Source organism: Phragmites australis, chromosome 18 (assembly GCF_958298935.1).
Source record: "Phragmites australis chromosome 18, lpPhrAust1.1, whole genome shotgun sequence".
Lineage (NCBI taxonomy): Eukaryota > Viridiplantae > Streptophyta > Magnoliopsida > Poales > Poaceae > Phragmites > Phragmites australis.
Window position 1 is genome coordinate 5,711,972 of NC_084938.1, and position 21,485 is coordinate 5,733,456.

At 42.6% G+C, this 21,485-nt stretch overlaps 3 protein-coding genes across 3 annotated transcripts; 2 read left to right on the forward strand and 1 right to left on the reverse strand.

Annotated features, from left to right (window-relative positions):
* The first annotated feature begins 1,680 nt into the window (after positions 1-1,680).
* LOC133899091 (UDP-N-acetylglucosamine diphosphorylase 1-like) lies at positions 1,681-5,951 on the forward strand. Its single transcript, XM_062340021.1, has 15 exons — positions 1,681-2,039; positions 2,660-2,714; positions 2,803-2,954; positions 3,063-3,102; positions 3,458-3,547; positions 3,625-3,737; positions 3,858-3,932; positions 4,146-4,185; positions 4,282-4,364; positions 4,442-4,519; positions 4,630-4,773; positions 4,848-4,915; positions 5,049-5,163; positions 5,290-5,446; positions 5,552-5,951. Exons 1-15 carry the CDS (start codon positions 1,866-1,868, stop codon positions 5,647-5,649), a joined length of 1,482 nt encoding a protein of 493 aa, XP_062196005.1. The 5' UTR covers positions 1,681-1,865; the 3' UTR covers positions 5,650-5,951.
* Positions 5,952-6,039: 88 nt separating this feature from the next.
* On the reverse strand, positions 6,040-7,669 carry LOC133899092 (probable pectinesterase 8). The gene is made up of 5 exons (XM_062340022.1): positions 7,205-7,669; positions 6,932-7,103; positions 6,635-6,841; positions 6,299-6,558; positions 6,040-6,213 (listed from the first exon to the last, which is right to left on the reverse strand). The coding sequence occupies exons 1-5, from the start codon at positions 7,573-7,575 to the stop codon at positions 6,042-6,044; spliced, it is 1,182 nt and encodes a 393-aa protein (XP_062196006.1). The 5' UTR covers positions 7,576-7,669; the 3' UTR covers positions 6,040-6,041.
* A 9,989-nt stretch (positions 7,670-17,658) lies between these two features.
* On the forward strand, positions 17,659-21,379 carry LOC133899212 (zinc transporter 4-like). Its single transcript, XM_062340185.1, has 3 exons — positions 17,659-18,442; positions 19,794-19,943; positions 20,593-21,379. The coding sequence occupies exons 1-3, from the start codon at positions 17,753-17,755 to the stop codon at positions 20,896-20,898; spliced, it is 1,146 nt and encodes a 381-aa protein (XP_062196169.1). The 5' UTR covers positions 17,659-17,752; the 3' UTR covers positions 20,899-21,379.
* The last annotated feature ends 106 nt before the right edge of the window (positions 21,380-21,485 follow it).

The window sequence follows — 21,485 nt, forward strand, 5'->3', positions numbered from 1 at the left end:
CCCTAAACTTTTACAAATAGCATTGGATTTTTCTATTTTTACCAGACAGTCCTTGTTCGTTTATAGAAAGACATCTGTAATTTCAAACATTTATAACTTTTTCATATGAGCTTCGTTTTGGACGATTCTTGCGCTCACGCGATTATAGAAATGAGTACTTTCCGTTAGTAAGCATTTTATAGTGCTTTGCTACTGTTTGGTATGCTATTCTTAGTATTTTCTTTTGTTGTTTGTCGGTAGTCCCCGTGATTAGTCGATAATATTTCAGAACCGTTCGAGGGACATCAAGATCAAGATTTCGAAGATCACTGAGCAACATCCATGCAAGTGTCCTTGATCACATTGATCCTATTGTAGGGAAGTATGTTTATTTTTATTTTTATTGCATGCTTATCAATATGAATATTATGTTTAGGGTTTACTAGTACTTTCTAGATTATCATTGTCGTCTGTATTGTGGTTTGGGTGTCGAGGGTAGAAAGACTTAGTCGTGCTGTCGAGTCGGGTGGTTTAAATATTAATCTGTTTAATGGTCTATGTAATATGAACTGGTTTGAGTAATCTTTGTAGCAATATGGAACATAGAGATTATGAGTAGGAGGTGGTATGATGATGGTGCAAGTATACATAGGTGTGGTATGCATTGTGGGTTGATGGTAGTATCTGTTTGGGATTCTAAGGATCGGTTTCTTAAAGTCTGTAACCCGGCTTAACAGCGTAACCACGAGGTCTATATCAGTACGGTCGGGCTAATTAATTAGCCACCTCTTTAATTTTGTAGGCACCAGTAGACGGTTTAGTGGCACAAGAGTGGACCTCTATAGTGATAGAATCACTGTTAATGGTGAAACCTTAGTGGACGCTTACGGGTCAACGAGAGCTTTGTAACAACCTTATAGTGATCTCCTAGTGGCACACCATAGGAAGTGTGCAAGTGCTTGATCAACACAGTAATATAGAGACTATCATCTGGTAATACGTGGTGATGAAATCATGACTTATGGGTAAAATGTGCAACCTCTGCAGAATGTAAAACTGATATATTAGCTGTGCTCACGGTAAGAGCGGTTTAGACTTCTTTATGATTAGTGGGGGATCTTGGATGTTTGGTTCTGGTAATTGAGTGGTGGTAACATGATGAGTTGATAGCCGGATATGAAATATCTGATGAGTTTTGTAGTCAGATGAAATTCGATGAGTTGTTCTTACAAAATCAGTGTTGTTACATATAGTAAATAAGATTGATATATCTTTTTAAGTCCTAAGTTAGGATGACATAGATGCAGTAAACATAAGTCAAAGCATTCTTGTCTTAATCACTCATGTCATATTTTCTCACACTTACGGAATATGATATATACTCACACTTACTATTTTTAATAATAAATGCTGCTCAGTTGGGAGAAAACTACCCGGAGATCACGAAAGCTGAAGACTACAATAAAGACGTAGTGTTCTAGGTTGTGTTGCTCCAGTCATTTGCATGTAGTGTGCGTTAGAGTGTTCTCATGTTCTTCTTCTACTGTTCAAAACTCTGCTATTTATTTCAATAAAATTATTTTATTCGATATATAACTATTTATCAGTGATGATATTACTATATGTACGGTAAAACTGATATTGAGATACATATAAAATATATCTTATTATTTTTTTAAAAAAAATCGGATGTGACACAAAGTCTAACAGTAGCAGAACACCTCCTCCTGATCCCACGCTGACAGGAGGCTCTGACGATCCAATCACGACGGCCAATCAGTCAAGCCCATCCTAATTAGCCGGCCGCTCGAGATCGGATCGTACCCGTCGTAGATCATCGCCCACTAACAGATCTCTCTCTCTCTCTCTCTCTCTCTGCTTCTGAGATGACGGAGATGGTGGTGGCGGCGCGGGCGCCGGCTCCGGCGGCGGGGAGGTGGGGTGCGGCGCCGCCGCAGGAGCTGCTGGAGAGGCTCAAGGACTACGGCCAGGAGGGCGCCTTCGCGTTCTGGGACGAGCTCGCGCCCGAGGAGCGCGACCACCTCATCCGGGACATCGAGGTGAGCAGATTCCTTCGTGCGGTCGATTTATTTTAGTGAAGATTTATTCTTTCTCTTTCACTTCTTTGCGTGGGACGATATGTGAAATATTTGGTTATACTCTTGGTAAAGATTTGGTTTTGAGTAGGAATTGTCGTAAAGATTTGTTCTTTCGGTTGAAACCTGAACCTGAGTAGAAGATTCGTTTTGTCTTCTCAATTGTTTTGGTGTCAAGATTTAGATGTGCAGCTGATCATATAAAAGAAGTAGTAGTGAAAAATAGGAGGCAAGCTGATTGATTATAGCATTAGTTCAATCCTTGCATCCATAATGCTATAACCAATCCTTGCATTCATAATTCAGCAGCTGTGTGAGAACCGAGCAATATCTTGGTAGAAACTGCTCACTGGGCTCGAACCTGGGTGCTCGTAGGTAGTACCTCTTTAAAGGTTTTAGTACTCCTCTCTCTTAAAACAAATCCAGGGGACATCAAGTTTTTTTAATAAATTCAGCAGCTGTTGCCCTTGGACACTTAGCTCAATTGTTATCTCATATGCAAAGTGCATTGACTTGCCTTCGTGCCATTAAACTTGCCAGATCGATTGATCGTGGCTAACTGAGCTTCATGGACTGCATTTCAGAGCCTAGATCTTCCTAGGATCGATCGGATCGTTCGGTGCTCGCTCAGGTCACAAGGTTTGTAAACATTTCCTATGCTTGAGTATGCTATGTCGATTTTTTGTGAATGTTCAATCATGTAATGGTGTTGTCATGGGAAGTTCAGGCGCTCCTGTCCTGGCGGTTGAGCCTGTCCTGGAGTCGAATGTCTCGACGGTGGACGAAAGAACTCCTGAGGACAAGGAAAGGTGGTGGAGGAGGGGCTTGAGAGCCATTTCAGAAGGGAAGTTGGCTGTCGTTCTTTTGGCAGGTGGTCAGGTACTCAAGAAGGATTCCCTTATATTGCTACGTGGTTGTCCAGATTATATATTGTAGTACGATGGAAAATGCTTATATGCTTTGCTTTTTTTTATCAATTACAAACAGGGGACTCGGCTTGGCAGTTCTGATCCTAAGGGATGTTTCAGTAAGTGTTTGCATCCAAGTCCTTGTATGTTACTTCCATTTTGTGCTACTATTTTTGTGCAGTTGAACCTACAAACACACTCAGTTTTTTGTGAAATTCTATTTTACACAGTTATTTTGTTCTCATTGCAGATTTTCAATTGAAAAGCAATGTTATACTATCCCATGTTCTCATATATTCCTTGTGATCGATGTGAAGAGAAACATTTTGCATGTATTGTCTGCTTTTGTTTATTCAATCAGTTAACATGAGAATGTGGCATTACTGTTTATGTATTACCCAAAACTCCAGTTATCTTTGAGCCTTTCATTGATCAAGAGTCATGGTGTTCATTTCCTCTCCGATTTCTGCTTAGGTATCGGGCTTCCATCTAAAAAGTCAATTTTCCAACTACAAGCTGAACGGATTTTGTGTATTCAGAAGCTGTCTGCTCAATTCACAGATGGTAAATTAGTTGAGCACTTCTTTTAAAAGTTCATTTTTATTTAAAATTCTCACACTCGAAATGTTAACTACTTGCAGCCCCAGGTTGCACGGTGCAGATACACTGGTATATAATGACTAGTCCCTTTACCGATGAAGCCACCCGCAAATTCTTTGAAAGCCATAGATATTTTGGCTTAGAGCCTAACCAAGTAATGTCTGTTACATGATTCTTTAGAAATTCATGCAATGAAGTTCCATTGAACTTTAATGCATGAATTTCTAAATATCACTACTAAGAATTATCTTTGTCATAATTGTTCTCTTTGCAGGTGACCTTTTTCCAGCAGGGTACTCTTCCATGTGTATCTCCTGATGGAAGATTTATTATGGAAACACCATATAAGGTAACTCTTGTCTGCATTCATTTTTAAAAAAAATTATTGTCATATGCGGTGGTAAGGTTAAGGCGTCAATCTATCGCAACTGAATGGGTTGAACTAGCATAATTGAAATGCAAGTATTATGATATTCTGAAAGAGAGGGATACTAGAACTGATTTCAGGTTGCTTATCCTCCAGTAGTAATGACATCTTTTGCAACATTATGTTGAAAACCAGGTTGCGAAGGCTCCTGATGGCAATGGCGGAGTATACGCTGGTAACCCCTTAAATCATGATGCAGTAATTGTATGGCTGTATGCTATTAGTGTTAGTGACTATTTTTCTTCTTATTTTTGTCATTTGCTGCACCCAGCTCTAAAATCTAAAAGGTTGCTGGATGATATGGCTGCAAGAGGTGTTAAGTATGTAGATTGCTATGGAGTTGATAATGTGTTGGTGAGTATATTCTTCGTGCAAATTATTTGATGAAACTTGCATCCTTTTTTATTTCATAATTAATCTATTTGATACAGGTCCGTGTTGCAGATCCAACATTCCTTGGATACTTCAGTGACAAAGGTGTATCTGCTGCTGCAAAGGTTGTAAGGAAGGTATGGCCGTAGATATCCGATGCCTAATAGATTGGCAGTTTGTTATTTAACTCGAAAACTCCAAGTATGCATCTCATTGATTGTTTATCATTATGTGATGTTCTGTTCAGGCATTTCCACAAGAAAAAGTTGGAGTATTTGTTCAGCGTGGCAGGGGTGGACCTCTCTCTGTGGTTGAGTACAGTGAAATGGATGTAGCTATGGCAACTGAAATCAATCAAACAACAGGGCGACTTCGTTATTGTTGGAGCAATGTATATTTTTAACAGCCCCTTCCCTCCTCTACTCTATGTGCACTAACAATCCTGTATTCCTTTTATTTTTGTAGATCTGCTTGCATATGTTCACTTTGGATTTTCTGAATCAAGTAACAAACAGTCTTGAAAAAGATAGCACGTGAGTACTCTTTTATTCTTGCGTTTAATATATAATGTAATTACTGCATATATTTTTCTCGAGAGCATGTAATTGCTGCGTATCCTGACAATTTGTTCCATTGTTTGTGCTTAATTTGGAACTTTGTGGGCAGTTATCATCTAGCGGAGAAGACGATTCCTTCAGTCCATGGGTTCACAACTGGCTTAAAGCTTGAACAATTTATATTTGATGTGTTCAACTATTCTCCTTCAACGGCTCTTTATGAGGTTTGACTTCTTATTCACTATTGCTCAAAGTAAAGCTGTCTTATTCTTCTATCTCATTTTTAAAAGCACACATTTCTGATCAGTGTGGGAAATTTTATCGGGGTTCGTTGACACCTAAATTTCCAGGTTTTGCGCGAGGAGGAATTTGCACCAGTAAAGAATGCTAATGGTGCAGCTTATGACACTCCTGATAGCGCCAAATTAATGCTGCTTCGACTTCACAGCCGATGGGTGGTAGCTGCAGGTGGCTTCTTGACTCATTCGGTGCCCTTGTATACGACAGGTGAATTTTTGTCCTAATATATGTGTTCTGAAATCTGTCAAACAACATAATATCTTTTAGATTGGAACTCATTGGTTGTCATTATAACAATGCCTGTACTTTTAGGTGTCGAGGTTTCTCCGCTTTGCTCTTATGCCGGAGAGAACCTAGAAGCCATATGTCGAGGAAGGACATTCCATGCACCAAGTGAGATTTCATTCTAGGCATAGTGGTTGTCGAAAGCAGCAGTCCCAATAGAAGAAGATGATATCTGCCCAACTTTGATTATGACATGACAACTCTTGCAAATAGGATGTTGATATTAGTCAACCATTGTATGTTCTGCATGGAGCAATTATTGTAATGCAACGCTTCGAGTTGCGCCCTTTCTGCCCTAGCATTATTAGTGTATTGCAGTCACATGTGCTGCTCAAATGTAGATTATTACATGCTTTTGTGTAATCTTTGTCAAAAATAACATATCTCTGAAATACTTATCTTTGCACAATATTTATTGTTGATTGTACGGGTATGTGTGAGAAAAATCAAACAGTGGAATGTGCTATTTTTCCCTGTTTCAAGACTCTGAAACAATTGTTCTCTACCTAGAATTGCTTCAAGCAGATATTAGTGAGTCACGGTATGGTTTCAGCCATCGATCTCCATCAATGAAAGATGTGTTCAGGTAAGGCAACACTTGCACATCACTGAGCTTTTGAGCATATGGAACTCTATCTGCCAGGTTTGCACCGTCACCTGTACACTTGTACTCTCCATAAAATACAGTCCTGACAATTCAAATTACACAAAGTGATGTTAACTTAATTTCTGTTATGCAGATAAGAGTTAACTCAGGCATTGGAGGATGCATACTGATCTCTTGAAGGATCATTCCAATCATTCCATCCTTCAGAGGCGACGCAGTCTGACATTGAAGTGTAGGCGAAGACGACACGAGAGAATGGTTTCCATGCTCGGCCAAGCCATATCCAGCCGGTACCACCGATGCTACATTTGACAAATGAGTAGCCAGTGTTATTGTCGTCAGATTCCCGGGCATGTGCAGTGACTGAACCGGTGATGGATCTTTGCCCCGCAGACACTGGATCTGCAATGGAAATCAATCTGCAATTCTGGAAAACAGAGAGGCAAAAGTAGTTAGTGACTCCTACATTGTTTTGCTGTCCTTAAAGCTTTTCCTTAACTCACTTCATACAGTGACCTAGCATCTCCAAAGATGAAGTCAATGGAGCCCTGGATGAAACATTCCTTGAAGTAATGGCGGCCTCGGTCGTCATGGAGTGTATCTTGCGCGCCAAAGAAGCCACAACCCCAGAATGCTGCTTGGTCACCGTTGATCCTGATTGCCACTGCCTGTGCGCCAACAGCTCCAGGCCTTGGGATGGGTGCTACATTCTGTTGTCAAATAATCAGGAGACTTAGCATTCGCACCCAAGTGCAGCATGTAACTTAGCTGAATATGTTGTGCAGCATCTAGGTACTTACCATGAAACTTATGTTCTTCGCAACAAAGCCTGCTGCGAAAACGGAGACTGAAGCGCTATTGAATGTGCCGTGCGCCGACTCTGCGGTGTCGTTCCACGCAATCGCCGTCAGGTCAAATCCCTGCCCTTGAAATGTAATGTTGGGCTTGGTTGATGGCACTGTCACCTTCTCACTGCAACAGTGCAGCTTCAGTAGCAGCACACTTGGTACCGGCGTACACTAGATTCTGGAAGGAGCTGTACTGGAAGCCTGTTAAGTAAGAGAATAGCTTACAAGTAGATGCCTTTGTTGATCCACACCACATTCCTCTTTCTGCTGAAGTTTGGAACGGCATTGACTGCCGCCTGCACTGTAGTGAAGTCGCAGCAGCCGTTGGGGTCTACGCAGAAGATCGACACCGCCGGTGTGTCAGGTGGTGGGAAGTCCGGTGGGAAATCATCGCAAAACGGGTTATATTCACCGCGACAGCGATAATCGTCAGAGACAGAACCAACTGAAAACGAAAAGAATGGAAGGGAAGGTGCTGTAAGATCAAACAGGGCTCCAAGCGATGAAGTGGTTGGGCAGCAGATATGAGCAGAGAAGAGCAGAAATGATGCAGCAGCTGCTGCTGCTGCACCGAGGGAATTGATCCTGCCGCTCATTTGTATAGATGAACTGGGTTCACTATTGTTGGGGGAAACTGAGATGGATTTGCGGTTTTTAACAGGATGAAATGCACTTTAAGAAGCTTGAATTGCTTGCCTTGCAAACAATCTATCTCCCTTCTTCAAGGTTAAGACGCCGATCAAACCAGCCTACACAACTGCTGCATTTCATAGCTGAACAATCTTTGGGGAATCTTTTTCATATCGTTGTCAGAATCTATACATGATCTGACCAAGTAGTTGCTTCGAAGGTGCATGTTGCAGCAGCAACCAGTAACCATAAGATATACCCCAGAAAAACAAGTAGCGCTTAGGTACATTCACTTAATAGCAACGATTCCAATCGGTAAGAGAAGGGACCGCACTATTTCATATCTTTGTAAGGTCAGTGACATGGTGGATTTTATCGTAGTACCAACAAGAAACACATAAACTCGGCACGTCACCATCATATATATGGCTTAAAAACATGCTGACGATACTATTGCTTCAAACAAGGTAAAGTACGCTACAAAGCCAACCACTGGACAACAGCAACCACCATTTCCATGGCCCAAGAGACCAAAGCAAAACTTCCACGGATACATTTCATGAACAAACTCAGATCGATGGCATTTGTTGGGACTCAGAACTGAAAGTCAAAACTCAAAGCTAAAAGAATCCTAAGTGAACAATTTATGACTGGAACAATTTGACATTGCGCTGATTAGCTCAAGCTGCGGTGAATGCCTTCTTTCCACCGCCATCCGTGGATCCAGCCGGAATGACTGTAAGGACGTCGAGCCTCACAGTTTTTGATAATGGTCTGCAGAAAATTTGAGAAATGATACATCAGCATCGAGTAAAAGTACAGATCCACACAAAAGAATGGAGTCATGACTTATGACCATTGTTCAAGAAACAAAACTAACTCAGAACCACCAATCCTGTCCAGTTCTTTGAATCATGGTAAATTTCATAAATGCATAGACCAACAACCAAAACAATAAAATCGCATCACGACTATGGTTACCTAAGGAGCTTGAAATGTTCAGTTTCAAACATGATTTATTTTCATCTAAAAAATCATGATTTATTTTTACAGGTAAAGTGCAGAGGGGTTTATACAATAAGTCAAAAAACTTGTGTAATAAAAAAAAGTATCAAGTTTAAGTGTTTGCAAAAAGATAAGTCATGCTTAAGATGTTTGTATTTCAGGTTTATAGTGCGGTTCGTGAATAGAAGTTCATAGTGTGATCAACATATAAAATGTTATGTAAGGTAACTTTGCATTATTGTTGCTTTATAGTTTTAGGGCCTCTTTGGAATAAACGGTTTTTTAGGAGAATTCGTAGGATTAAAACACATATCGTTACGACGACGATGATAATGTCACTAGTGTAGAGAAGAAAACGGCGGGAAATCATTGTGAGGTGGATAGCAGCCAAGAAGGCAAAATCAGTGTGAGTTAGATCCCCGTCAAGAGAGCCACACTTTCGGCCATGATCTTAGAATACAAGATAACCATGTAATTTAGTAAGATTGAAGTTGAACACTTTTTTTTTAAAAAAAAGATTGAGGATAAATACTCGGTTTGTAGCTTTTGGTTTAAGCTGACCTTTTTCATGTGCAAAAGGGGTAAAATGAATTTATCCTAACAAAGAACATGAAAAGAATGTTGATCAATAACTAAATGTGGACCTAAACTACTCCAAATTCATGGCTACTCGAAAGAGAATAAAGAATGAATGAGAGCCGAATACCACCTCACTGGATGTGCCTTGTTGGCCCTAAGGCCAAAGATGAACTGCTGGGTGCCCAAGCATCAGGCATTGTGGACATTCCAACTCCAAAGTCTGAAACGAAGGAAAACATCAGGCAGAAGCGTGAATGCCTTTGAGTTTGGTCACTATGGCTGAGGTCCCTCCCATGTGTACATCTTTAGGGGCGGACCTAGTCCAAAAATTGAGCGGGGGTATAACAGTGACCGAGCATTTGCAACTTCATGAAAAATGATCTAAGTCCACTGAAAAACAAGAATTTGAGCGGGACCTTGTCTGCCCTATACATATTGATACTCTCCTTGACTTCTATGGTAAGTGAACAGTGCCAAAAGGACTTGACTTGCTGATGCAATTGCACTGCAACCTTGTCTGAGGGAGTTCAGCTTTACCAGTGCAAGTTTCATGAAGGTTAAGTTTCTCAAAATATATACGGCTCGTTTTTAGCTGAGATTAGGTTCTATTTGAAAAAAAAATGATTGGCATCCCATTCTATCCCAATAAAGTTTCTAAAGTAATTCTTCCTCTCCAAACGGGTCCTTACGCTACTTTCAAGCGACGAAAGCACAACCATTGTAATTGGGGATGAGCCAGATAAGACCTGAAAGTCTGAAACGAATATGTCCACTGAGCATAACCCAACTCTCTCCAAGGACATATTTACCAACAATATATCTCTGTTAGCTTCATCCAGGATGACTTCATCCAGGATGGCTAGATGAGATGAAAACAGGAACTATATATGACAAATCCCAACCAACAGTCCAGGATGCTCTTTTTTGCATAGAACATAGAGAGACCAGGATGTTGCCATAAAGGAAAAAGTGCATGAAGAAGGGAAAGTGAGGTACCACATCATTGTCAACGGTCTGTTCCGAGCTTGCAACAAAAAGACATGGTAATGGGCCATGGACAAGGACTACTTGTGGCACCCCCTTGCACATATAGTTGCATGTCCATGAAACATTCTGCCTCCAATAATGCAGTTTGATCAAAAGAGCATCAACAAGGACCATCTTGGGCTCTTGGCCATAGGGAGGGGATTCTATTAGATAGGATCTCAAGTGCTCACATATCTCGAAAAAGGGCAGAGTAATATAGATGGTCTTTCTGTTCAGAAATTTCGGGTTGGCTATATCTATGGCGGTGTTATAATTGTGAAATTCTAACCATCTTTGTTTGGGAAATCTGAAGCACCAAAGGGATTGCTCCCTTTATGGAAATTGGATGGCTCCTGCACTTGAACCATATAATCTCAGTGGTGCATAATATTTGAGTTGATGAAGAAGAAATATGAATCCTGATCCACTTATTATCCTGATCCACTTATTATCCTGATCCACTCACACAAAGGTGGGGGATGACAACATCCTTATTTACTAGCTACAAATAAAAGTTGCATTCCATCTTACCAGAAGCTCAACGCGACTAGTCTCTACTTCCTTTTCGGACTTCAAATCCGTAGCAGATTACAACTCTCAAGTTCACAAAATCTACTCGAAGCTGAAATTATGTGGTCAAACAGTATCAAATGATGACATGATTGAAAAGACTTTATATGCATTTTTAATCCGTCATTCCAGGTATTGCAACAGCAATATTGCTAACAGAAATACACCAAGTATTCCGAGTTAATTTATACATTGCTTCAGGCAGAGAAACATGGACTTCTTATGAAAATTCATTAGAACCGCCCAATGGGTGCTGCTCCACTTCTTGAACTATATGCTAACACTCAGAATACTAATAAATTTTGCGACCGTAAATGGAACAACAGGAAGTCTAAAGGAAAGTGGAAGTCTTCTGATATGTAGGAAAGGCATGACATTGCCAAAGACAAAGGTCAATTCAAGAATAATGTCAAAGACAACTCTCAAGCTTGTCAGCGTTGTTGATGTAAGAATCACCATACAAGTAGATACCATATATCAATTCTATTGGGAAAGAAAAGCAAGTTTATGGAGACAAATTTGAGGCACACTTCAATGAATGATCTACTGACGATATGGTCGCATGATCTTTTCAAGATGTTTCTATGAACAATCAAGATCTAGTTCATCAGAAGAAGGATGACCCCCTCAATGTGGATGATATGATCGTGAAATTTCATTCCTAAGACATGTTCGGAGATCTCTGACTCGTCCTAGTTGTCTTTAGCCTAATATTGTCCTATTAAATTGTTGTATATTGTATAGTTTGTATCCAAACATGTACCACTGGCATGCATTAAATAATATCAACACTCTATTCTATATATGAGTTAAATTTCCACTTAATTTATCCTTTTTTATATATATAAACTTTTACGGGATGTAGCCAGATGAAGGAAGAAGAAATCTGTTTAGTGGATAGATGAACCACTAACACAATCTTATAGGAGCAAAAATATCTCCATACATTACACAAGAAACATCAAAATACTATGACCATCGCCGGCCGCGATGCGTTGATTGTGGGTTCGGATCGAGCCAAAATAAGACTCCATATGGGTACAAAGTTAGTAATCGAGGATGTACTCTTGTATCCCGATTCAACTTGTACCTTACTCAATTATAAAGACATTCATCTAAACGGCTTCCATATTGAAACTCAAACTGAGAATGGTGATGAACTCTTATTTCTCACCAAATCCAACGGATTGAACAAGGAGGTACTTGAGAATTTTCCCTCATTATCATCTGGATTTTACTATACGTACATCACACCCGTAACACATGTTGCATTTAAAATACTTTTTCAAAATCTTAATAAGTTCAGACTTGGCATAATCGCTGATGAGCCCATGGCTCCTTCAAATATGACCAATACTATTAATATTTTTCAAATAATACACGGTCCAATTACAAGAGCACATGCGCGACAATCAAACGACTAAGTGAACTCGTTCCTTACTGTTCATGCTTCCTTGGATGGATTACTACTAAATTCGTATGATGTTTTATTGATTAAGAATGTGGGAGAAGCACCACAATCTTACCCATACATCACCTTTCGAAGGCCAAGTCTACTCGGACTCGAGACTGAGATCTAGTTGTGGTCGTGGTTGAGTCGCAGGACAACACATCAGTAAAACAGACATAACTCTCTCATACGAAGTCCGTTTTAGGGAATCTTGGACATTCTAGAAAGCTTACGATGAGCCCTTTCCAATGGATATGAGTTCGACCAAATATTCCTTATATTTTAGTCAGAGTCAAAGCAATAAGGTGCTGCGCCACCAGTTTGGACCTAGTTGGGTCTTGTAATCGTGTCAGGATCGGAGTCCAGGTTATGTACGCCTCTTTCAATGGCTGCACAACCGTAGGTCGACCTCCTCACGTCCCCCCTATATATACATAGTAGCCGTCGTAGTTTAGGTTCGGGTTTTGCTTAGATTATTCTGTTTTATACAGTTTTACTGCTTGTTTGGTTTGTGGAACCCCAACTCGAGCACTTCATTGGTAATTAGCAATATTTAGATTGCATCTACCTATTATTGCTTGTGTTCTCAATTCGCTTGCAGAAAAAGCCTTCTTGGTGAGGTCAACCGCGTCTTGGCACGGTTGATAACCACAGAATAGTAGTGTAGTGGTTGCGAGAGTTCTCGATCTGTTCTGGTCAGAGACTTTGGATCATCAACGTCAAAACTCCACCAATCGACTTATCATATTACCTTCAGAAGATCGGGTAAACGCGCATCAAGTGGTATCAGAGCCTCGGTTGTCCGTTAGGTAATCTCAGTTATCCCCTTTGTTTCGTTATTTTCCATTACCTAGAGTCCAGATAATTACCCCACAAAAATATTTAGATCTTAGTTTTCCACTGTCCAAACCACTTTGTGCCTTCGTAATTTTTTTTCAGTATTCACGTTGTTGAGTTTGAGTCCATCGTCGGTGTCTTTGTTACTGGTCGAGTCATCGTGATCTAGTTTCTAGTATCGAGTGTTGCTGTTTAGTCGTCGTGTATCTCAGCCTGTCCTTGTCTACAATAACCGAGATTGTGTTTCTAGTCGAGTCGACCATCAACTCGTGTTCGACCACTAGTTTCTAGTGTCGAGTGTTGCTGTTTAGTCGTCGTGTATCTCAGCCTGTCCTTGTCTACAATAACCGAGATTGTGTCTCTAGTCGAGTCGACTAGCATCCACATCTGCGTGCATCATGGCCTTCTTGGCATCCATCATCACTGCTGCTGTCGCCGATCTAGATCTAGATCCGAGCATTGGGTATGAGAGAGAGTTGGACAGGAGAGAGACATGGGATGGAAACTGGAATGAAATAGGAGAAAAGAGGGGGTGGTTTCATTTTTTTATTCACGGCGGTCGAGATTTTACGGTTGCGGGTGGTGGTAATGAAAGACGTCTCTATGTATTTTACAGCTACGGTGGTGGTAACGTCCAACGGTAGAAAAATGAACCTATATACGGTTACAATAACTAATGCATTACGATTGCAGGCTAGGCTGGGGAGCAAAATGCCTGTTAGTGAGGAGGTTACATATGTACGGTCGTAATGAATAAGACTTTACTTATAGGAAACGATGCATTTAATGGTAACGTCCAACCGTAAAATAATGAACACATATATAGTTACAATAACAAATGAATTACGGCTACGGGCTGGGTGTCTGGTTGGCGGGGTGGTTCAGGGGGTCAGGGTCGGAGGACGCGCGCGACCAAGGTATTAAATAGTTATTTTTAACGCAGGGAGTAGAATAGAATATATATTAGTGACTCCTCTATATATATATATATATATATATATATATATATATATTAAGTGTACATCAGTGAAAGGAATTAATAAAACTCATTCTATCTACATCTCTACTATGTCTGCACTGAGTTCTAACACATACGTAACTACAGGCTAACCAATAACACTAAATATTGGACGAGAACGAACAGTTTCACGAAGATAAGATATGTGTACAGTAACGGTATATATGCATAGTATAGGTGTACAGCATATGATTCATCTACTTCCTACTCGATACCATGCACATTGATCCATTTTTAGTATGACAGTTCTCAAATAAAAAATACTATCTTTTTGAAAGAGAGGCAACTAGTAGCCACTTAAAGGTGGAGTATGTCTGTTCTGTTGGCAATTCATATATACCTCAACTCATTTGGTCACACCATAATCCATTAGTACGCTTTACGCGAAAGCAACAACGTCATTAGATTCGATCACCATTTAGTTGGATTTATTATTTAGGAAATGTTTTTTGCAAGAAAAAAGTATGTATTGTGCGACAGGTATGCTAAAAGTGAACATGGCGGCGAAAGAAGTGTAAAATTGTATAGTTGGATGTCGTCATGACGCTTTTGTGTGTTCTCTTCCGGATGGCTGTCGTTTCCTTAAAAAAAAAAAAACTAATAACGTGTTTGATTATCTGTATGTATTTTTTAAGTCATAGCATATATTTTGGAGAGTAGAAGCAGACAAAGAAGATACAGTGACTAAAAAAAGGAATATTTTGTTATTTGCACCTTCGAATGCAAGGATTATGTGAATGTGTTTGGTTGTCTGTATGGGCGGATACAATAATCTTGCACCTGAGACTAACGAGTAAGCCTGTTGTAGCACAGTAGCAGATGTAATACATCCATCGAGTCAGGCTCTACAGAGAAACTCGATTCGGACGTATCTACTGGGTCAGACTCCAACCGTATAATTGCATCTATGGATGAAAAGAGAAACAGTGAATGCAGGTAACCAAATGACCTTCTCCACGAAAATATACACATGGGCTAGACCTAATCATAGGTAGCCTAGCCCGGCATACCCGACCTGACAAAAAACCCGACCTGGCTAGTGTATGGGTCAGACTTTGACTTAAAAATAGGCCCACAGTTTCTTTCGAGCCGTACTCGGCTTTAAAGATAAGCCTAAAACCTAAGAAAACCCAAACCTAACTAAAAAAATCAATTAGGCTGGGCTCGAGCTTAGAAACCCTGCCTGACGTTGGGTTCAGGCTTGCAATTTTGCAGTCGGCTTTTCAAAACCTGACTTGAAACCCGGCTCGGCTGACGTTTGAACCTGTCTAGCACGGCACAGCCAGTATGCCCAAACACGCCTTAAAAAACCTTACATAGAGTACTCTGTTAAGCAAGTCTTATTATGGTAAACAAGGATAAAAAACTCAATAGAATCTAAAGGAAATTGCGCGAATCAAACGAAAAATATGCAACTAATTATCAACACGTGCTTCCGATCCACGTGTAGCTTAAAGATGATCAGACTTATGGTCTCTTCCCAAGAGAGAGAGAGAGAGAGAGAGAGAGAGAGGATGACAGCAAACATAGGTCAGGTGGCCCAGAAAGGGGAGAGGAGAAAGTGCCCATCTCCTGCCCAGCCGCTGGAGTTGCTCGTTCGCATAAGAGCTGGGAGGATGACGACATGGTGTCAACACCCACAAGGCGAGATGAGGCCACGGGCTCTCGCCGTAGCATGCATCCTCATGAGGGCTCCCTCTCCAGCCCTACGTGCTCCTTGTCCTTGATCAGGGTTTCGGTTTCTCCGTTCTTGGACCACGGGGCCTGTTTCTCGTTGATCAGGGTTTCAGTTAGTTGCTCTGTGCCCTCGACGTTTCCCCACCTTTGTAGTTCTAGGCATGTGCTGGCCGGGGACCCGGGGCACGATATTTGTCCTGTCTGTATACCTAGTGGCACATACTTAAGTAATATTGAGTAGAATTGTATCAAACTTGCACTCATTAGATAGATTGATAATTTATCTATCTAATAACAACAAGACCAATCCAGTTTTATCGAAAATTTAGTGACTATAACACGTGAGTCTCACATGATGCTACTTTTTTTTATCACTGTAACATATCCAATATAGATTTTTTTTATTAAATTGCAAGGAATACAATGTTACAAACGGATCACATATTGGATGCATTATTTAGAAAATTTAGTAGCTTGAAGATTGCTAACTGAAAAAGTGAAGTATTTAATGGACCACTCTTCAGCTACCACCTCATCTTGTAGCTGAGCCAAACCCTCGACTTAGCCAACTATTTGGCTTGGCGAACAACCTGGCATGACCAAATTCACTCGGCACGACCAATTTAGGTTTTGAACCAAGCAACAGCCAAATTGTCTTGGCAGAGCCAAAATTTGGTTGGGTATGACGAGTACCGATCCAAACAGACCTCAATTGTTGCATATGAGACAAATAAGGGGGTCAACTAAATCTATCGCTGGACACATGATTAATTACAAAACTAAGAAATGATCTAGCCATATATGAGGATCATCCTCACCCAGGCTAGCATCATACTTTGCTAAAGCATCTGCTATCAAATTTTAATAGCGGGTGCAGTCAAATACTCCCATCTTCGGTGAAGTGTATTGGCATCATACTTCACATTTCTATCGCCAGAACCCCATAAGACCAAGCCCAAGGGAGTCCCTTCACGGGTAGATTCCCGTCATGAAGGGATTCCTGTTCCCTTCAGCGCTCCCAACGGTTTCCTTTCACGGTTCCCTTCACGACGGGATTCCCAGGGTCATTCCCTTCAGGACGGGATTCTCTCTCCGTTCCCTTCGCGATTCCCCTCGAAGGGAAGCTGTTGGAGATGAGAGGAAATAAAGGGAATAAGAACGGGGAAGGGAATCAGGAATAGAACGAAATGAAGGGAATATGGTTGGGGATAATCTAAGAGAAAGATCAAAAGTAGTTCCCTTCATAGCAATAAAGAGATTTGACGCATCAGACACAAGAATGATTCTAGTCACACCCCATAAGCTGGCCTGATAAAGAGCTACCAGCGCTGCTTCCAATTTCACACGCAGAGCATTGCCAACTCTGTGAATGCAAGTTTTTATCTGCATTGCTGGCTGCAGAGCCCATATGTTCTAAACATTGTATTGCCTATCATTTATCAGATTTTGACCAGCTGAAAAAGAAAGTCCGAGCACAACTAAGAAGCCAAAAGCTTCATGAAAAATACCACCTTATCAGGTATTGAAAGTAAATATTGATGGCTCATTTAATAATAAGGAAAACAAATCAGGAGGACATGGCTTTGTAGCACGTGATGAGATGGACTAGATCCAAGCAGCATATGCTCATCTAAAGATAAAAACTTGGACTCATAGAGTACAAGTTTTTATTACTGGCTGCAGAGTCCATATGTTCTAAACATTTCTATCGCTGACCGGCAATCTAGCACTTTGAACATACCTCCAACTTTTGATGCGGGCCGGAAGCGTGAGAGAGAGGCCTGATCCTCTTCTCTGCCTGATCCGACGGTCCAGATAACCCCGTGAGATGGGACCACGTCACGCCATGCGAGTTCACTTGGAAGCGGCGCAGTAGAGCAGAGCAGAGCAGGAATGAGCTCACGATGTCACCACACTCCCAGCGCTTATAAAGCCAAGCGCGCGCACGACGCCGCCTCACTCCCTCCCGCCCTCTCTCGCCATGGACGCCGCGCGAACTCGGCTTCTTTCGTGGTGGGCGTGGCTTGCGGCGCTGGCCCTCCTCCTCCTGGTGACGCCTGGGGTGGGAGCGGCGGAGGGGTGCGAGTGCGGCGGCGCGGCGGCGGAGATCAAGGAGGAGGACGCGCGCGGGGCGCTGCGGCTCAAGCTCATCGCCGTGGCGTCCATCCTGGCGGCGGGCGCGGCGGGGGTGCTGGTCCCCGTCCTGGGCCGCTCGGCCGCCGCGCTGCGGCCCGACGGCGACGTCTTCTTCGCCGTCAAGGCGTTCGCGGCGGGAGTTATCCTCGCCACCGGCATGGTGCACATCATGCCCGCCGCGTTCGACGCGCTCGCGCCCCACTGCGGCGGGGGCGGCGCCAGGGTCGGCGGGTTCCCCTACGCGGGGCTCGTCGCCATGTGGTCGGCCATGGCCACCATGATGGTCGACTCCGTAGCCGCCGGGTACTACCAGCGCTCGCACTTCAGGAAGGCGCGCCCCGTCGACGACACCGCCGACGGGCAGGGCCGCTCGGCGGCGGACGAGGAGGGCGCCGCCGAGCACGTGGGCCACGTGCACGTGCACACGCACGCGACGCACGGGCACGCGCACGGCCATGGTGGGCCGGCCGCCGCCGGCTCTCCGGCGGAGGATGCCTCCGTCGCCGTGTCGATCAGGCACAGGGTGGTCTCTCAGGTAAGCGCGTCGTCAACTGTTCAGAAAAATTACTCCTTTTTCATGTTCCAAAGGAAACACAAGAATAATCTGGAAAGAGTTTACAAAAAAATTGACATGGTAATGAGTCAAAACATTCCAAAATTTATAGAGACAGGATATATTAATGGTAAAAATCTAAATATCGAGCGTGCGTGCCTCGCGCTTAGCCATCTGATGCCAATTCAGTACTCCGCATGACCCCATGACCCGTGGAAGTTCCAACACTCGCTGCTGCTGGCTGCTGGCAAGAACAGCAGGTCACCTCCCTCCCCTCTCTTCCTCTCACAAGGTGTTGGCTGCTGGCAAGAACAGCAGGTCACTTTCTGGCTGCAGGCTGCTGGCAAGAACCGGTTTTTGCCGTGCGCTGCTTGGTCGCGTGTGCCGCCCCGGCTATGGGGTCCAGAGAAGCGGCTTCCACAATAAATCATCACCCGCCGCATCCTACACCAGTGAAGCCGCCGGCCTAACCGAGCACGCGGAGCCGCCAGCAGCCGGATTTGTACCAGGTAGGAACTGATGTCGATTTGGGAAGCGATTTGTAGGCGCAGGAGGAGGCATGCGCACGAGGGGATGGGGGCTGGAAGGAGAAGCTGATGGGGTGAGGAAGAAGAACAGTAGAAGTGCTCTTTAGCTCCCATGATCCCATAGTCATGCGCTTCTCGCTAGATTTGCTTGCAAGTATGCACTAATTTTCTTCTCAGTTTGTGTAGGTTTGCTTCTATATTTTTACTGAAATTTCTCTCGAGTGTGAATTGCATAACTTGCTCTCGAATTTAACATAATTGCTTGTACGTTTGCAACAATTTGCTTTTCCAAATTGTAAGATTTTGCTTGCAAATAGGCAAAGTGCTCCCCAAATTTCCTTCGATTTTTTCTCCCAGATTTGTTATTTGCACGGTTTGCTCCACACAGATTAATATGGCCTGCCTTCACCTTCTTTTTTCGAGGATAACTTGCCTTCCCATGGTTCTACTTTTGCTTCTGAATCCATTCTGATTTGCTTATTTTTTTTAATAAAATTGCTTAGATACATGGGGTGTATAGAGAGAGGCAGATGAGACGGTGTAGTTCTCATTTTCTGCCATAAAAAAGCTCACGTTCTTGGGCCATTCGATTGGAAAGCAGTGCCCAGGATAGAGACGCTCTCACCATATTCAGAGGCTTCTCTGTTGTCTCCATCTGAGCCAGGGGACGTGGTCTGTACCGTTGGTGCTAAAGGCAGAGAATCCAACTGCAGACAAGAGGAACAATGTCCTCTGATGACAACCTTTCTTCCTAATCAACTTGGCATTACTCGATCGATCACCATCGGTGAATTGTGTCCGTGCAGGTTCTGGAGCTGGGGATCCTGGTGCACTCGGTGATCATTGGCGTGTCCTTAGGCGCGTCGTTGAGGCCGTCGACGATCAGGCCCCTCGTCGGAGCCCTCAGCTTCCACCAGTTCTTCGAGGGCGTAGGCCTCGGCGGCTGCATTGTTCAGGTATGCAATGGTACAGCTATAGCCTTCTCTGTTTACACTGGAGAGTGACAGAACAAAAATATCTAGATGTTAAATCCGATATAGGAGGGGATGCCCCATTAGCGAAAGTGTGCGAAAGGTGACAAAAATAGACAGAGATATTTGTAGTGAAGTGATAGGACTTATCACTAACTACATTGTACAATATTAGAAGCAAGAAGTAGGACCATCAAAATTGATTCAACCTGGTTTACTACTTCAAAACTGAATAGTTACTGCCACTGTGCCAGTGGCTCACTGCCATTTTCGGTGTATCAGTTACCGGTGCTAACTAGTTCAGGTCAAGGATAACTGGAATTAGTAACTTGAAGTTGGCTTTGTTGGGTGGGTTTTCAGAACAGGAATTGGTTAGTCACCTTTCATTTTCCTTGCCGGGTCCAGAAGAACAGATCAGATTTAACCTACAGCTTTACTGGAATCTTATGTTCCAGAATTCGGACCGAACTGTGATCGCAAGTTTGAAACCCTTCAATCTTCAACACTGATAATCAGAATAAGCAGGGTCACTGATGACTTTATTCAATGAGTAAAGGAGAAATAAGAAATCCAAATTTGCCTATAACAGCAAAACTAATTTTCTACATACTTGCTTATAATTTTCTTACTGCAGGCAAATTTCAAGGCGAGAGCGACCGTGATCATGGCGACCTTCTTCTCCCTCACCGCTCCCATGGGCATCGCGCTGGGGATCGCAATCACATCCAGCTACAGCAAGCACAGCTCTACCGCCCTCGTTGTCGAGGGGATCTTCAACTCAGCCGCGGCAGGAATTTTGATCTACATGTCCCTGGTAGATCTCCTAGCAGCAGATTTCAACAACCCGAAGCTACAAACGAATATGAAGCTTCAGCTGGCAACATACCTCTCCCTCTTCCTCGGCGCAGGTCTGATGTCCTTGCTTGCCAAATGGGCATAGATAGATACTTCTTCAGAGCAACTGAGGGCTGTAATTCTGCGCGTTGTCGTTGCTAAAGACCCGGAACTCGGTTTATCATCGGCGGGGTTGTTTTTTTCATAGAATTACTGCATCACTTTCTGTAGGAGCTCCATCAATCAGATTTTGAGCACAGGAAGGTAAAAAGAAGGTCTGAATGTGACCAAATTCTAGAGTTGAAAGAAATTGCTAAAGGAGGCAAAAGTTGAGGACAAAAGGCTGAATCTTGCCAAATGGTGTGCTTCCACGAGGATGGCACCAATCTAAGTATTGAGGAATCAAGTGGTAGTGGAGATAGTTGTTCTTGAATTGATCTTTGGGGTTACAGATTTGTAAGAAGACCGACTTCCTTTTGGAGTCAACGGCAATGTACAGATTGTTAGCCAGTCTGCTCCTTTTTGCAGGACTAGAATTCCGGGGAGTTTGTTCACTGAAGAATTTATAAAAACCCCAGCATGATATCTTTTTCCCCTGTCAATCATAACTGTTGACTTAGGAAGATGAAATGTGAACTGGAGATGTTCTTTCATATTTTCGTTAATATTAGAAATTCAAAATTGTGGGACTCA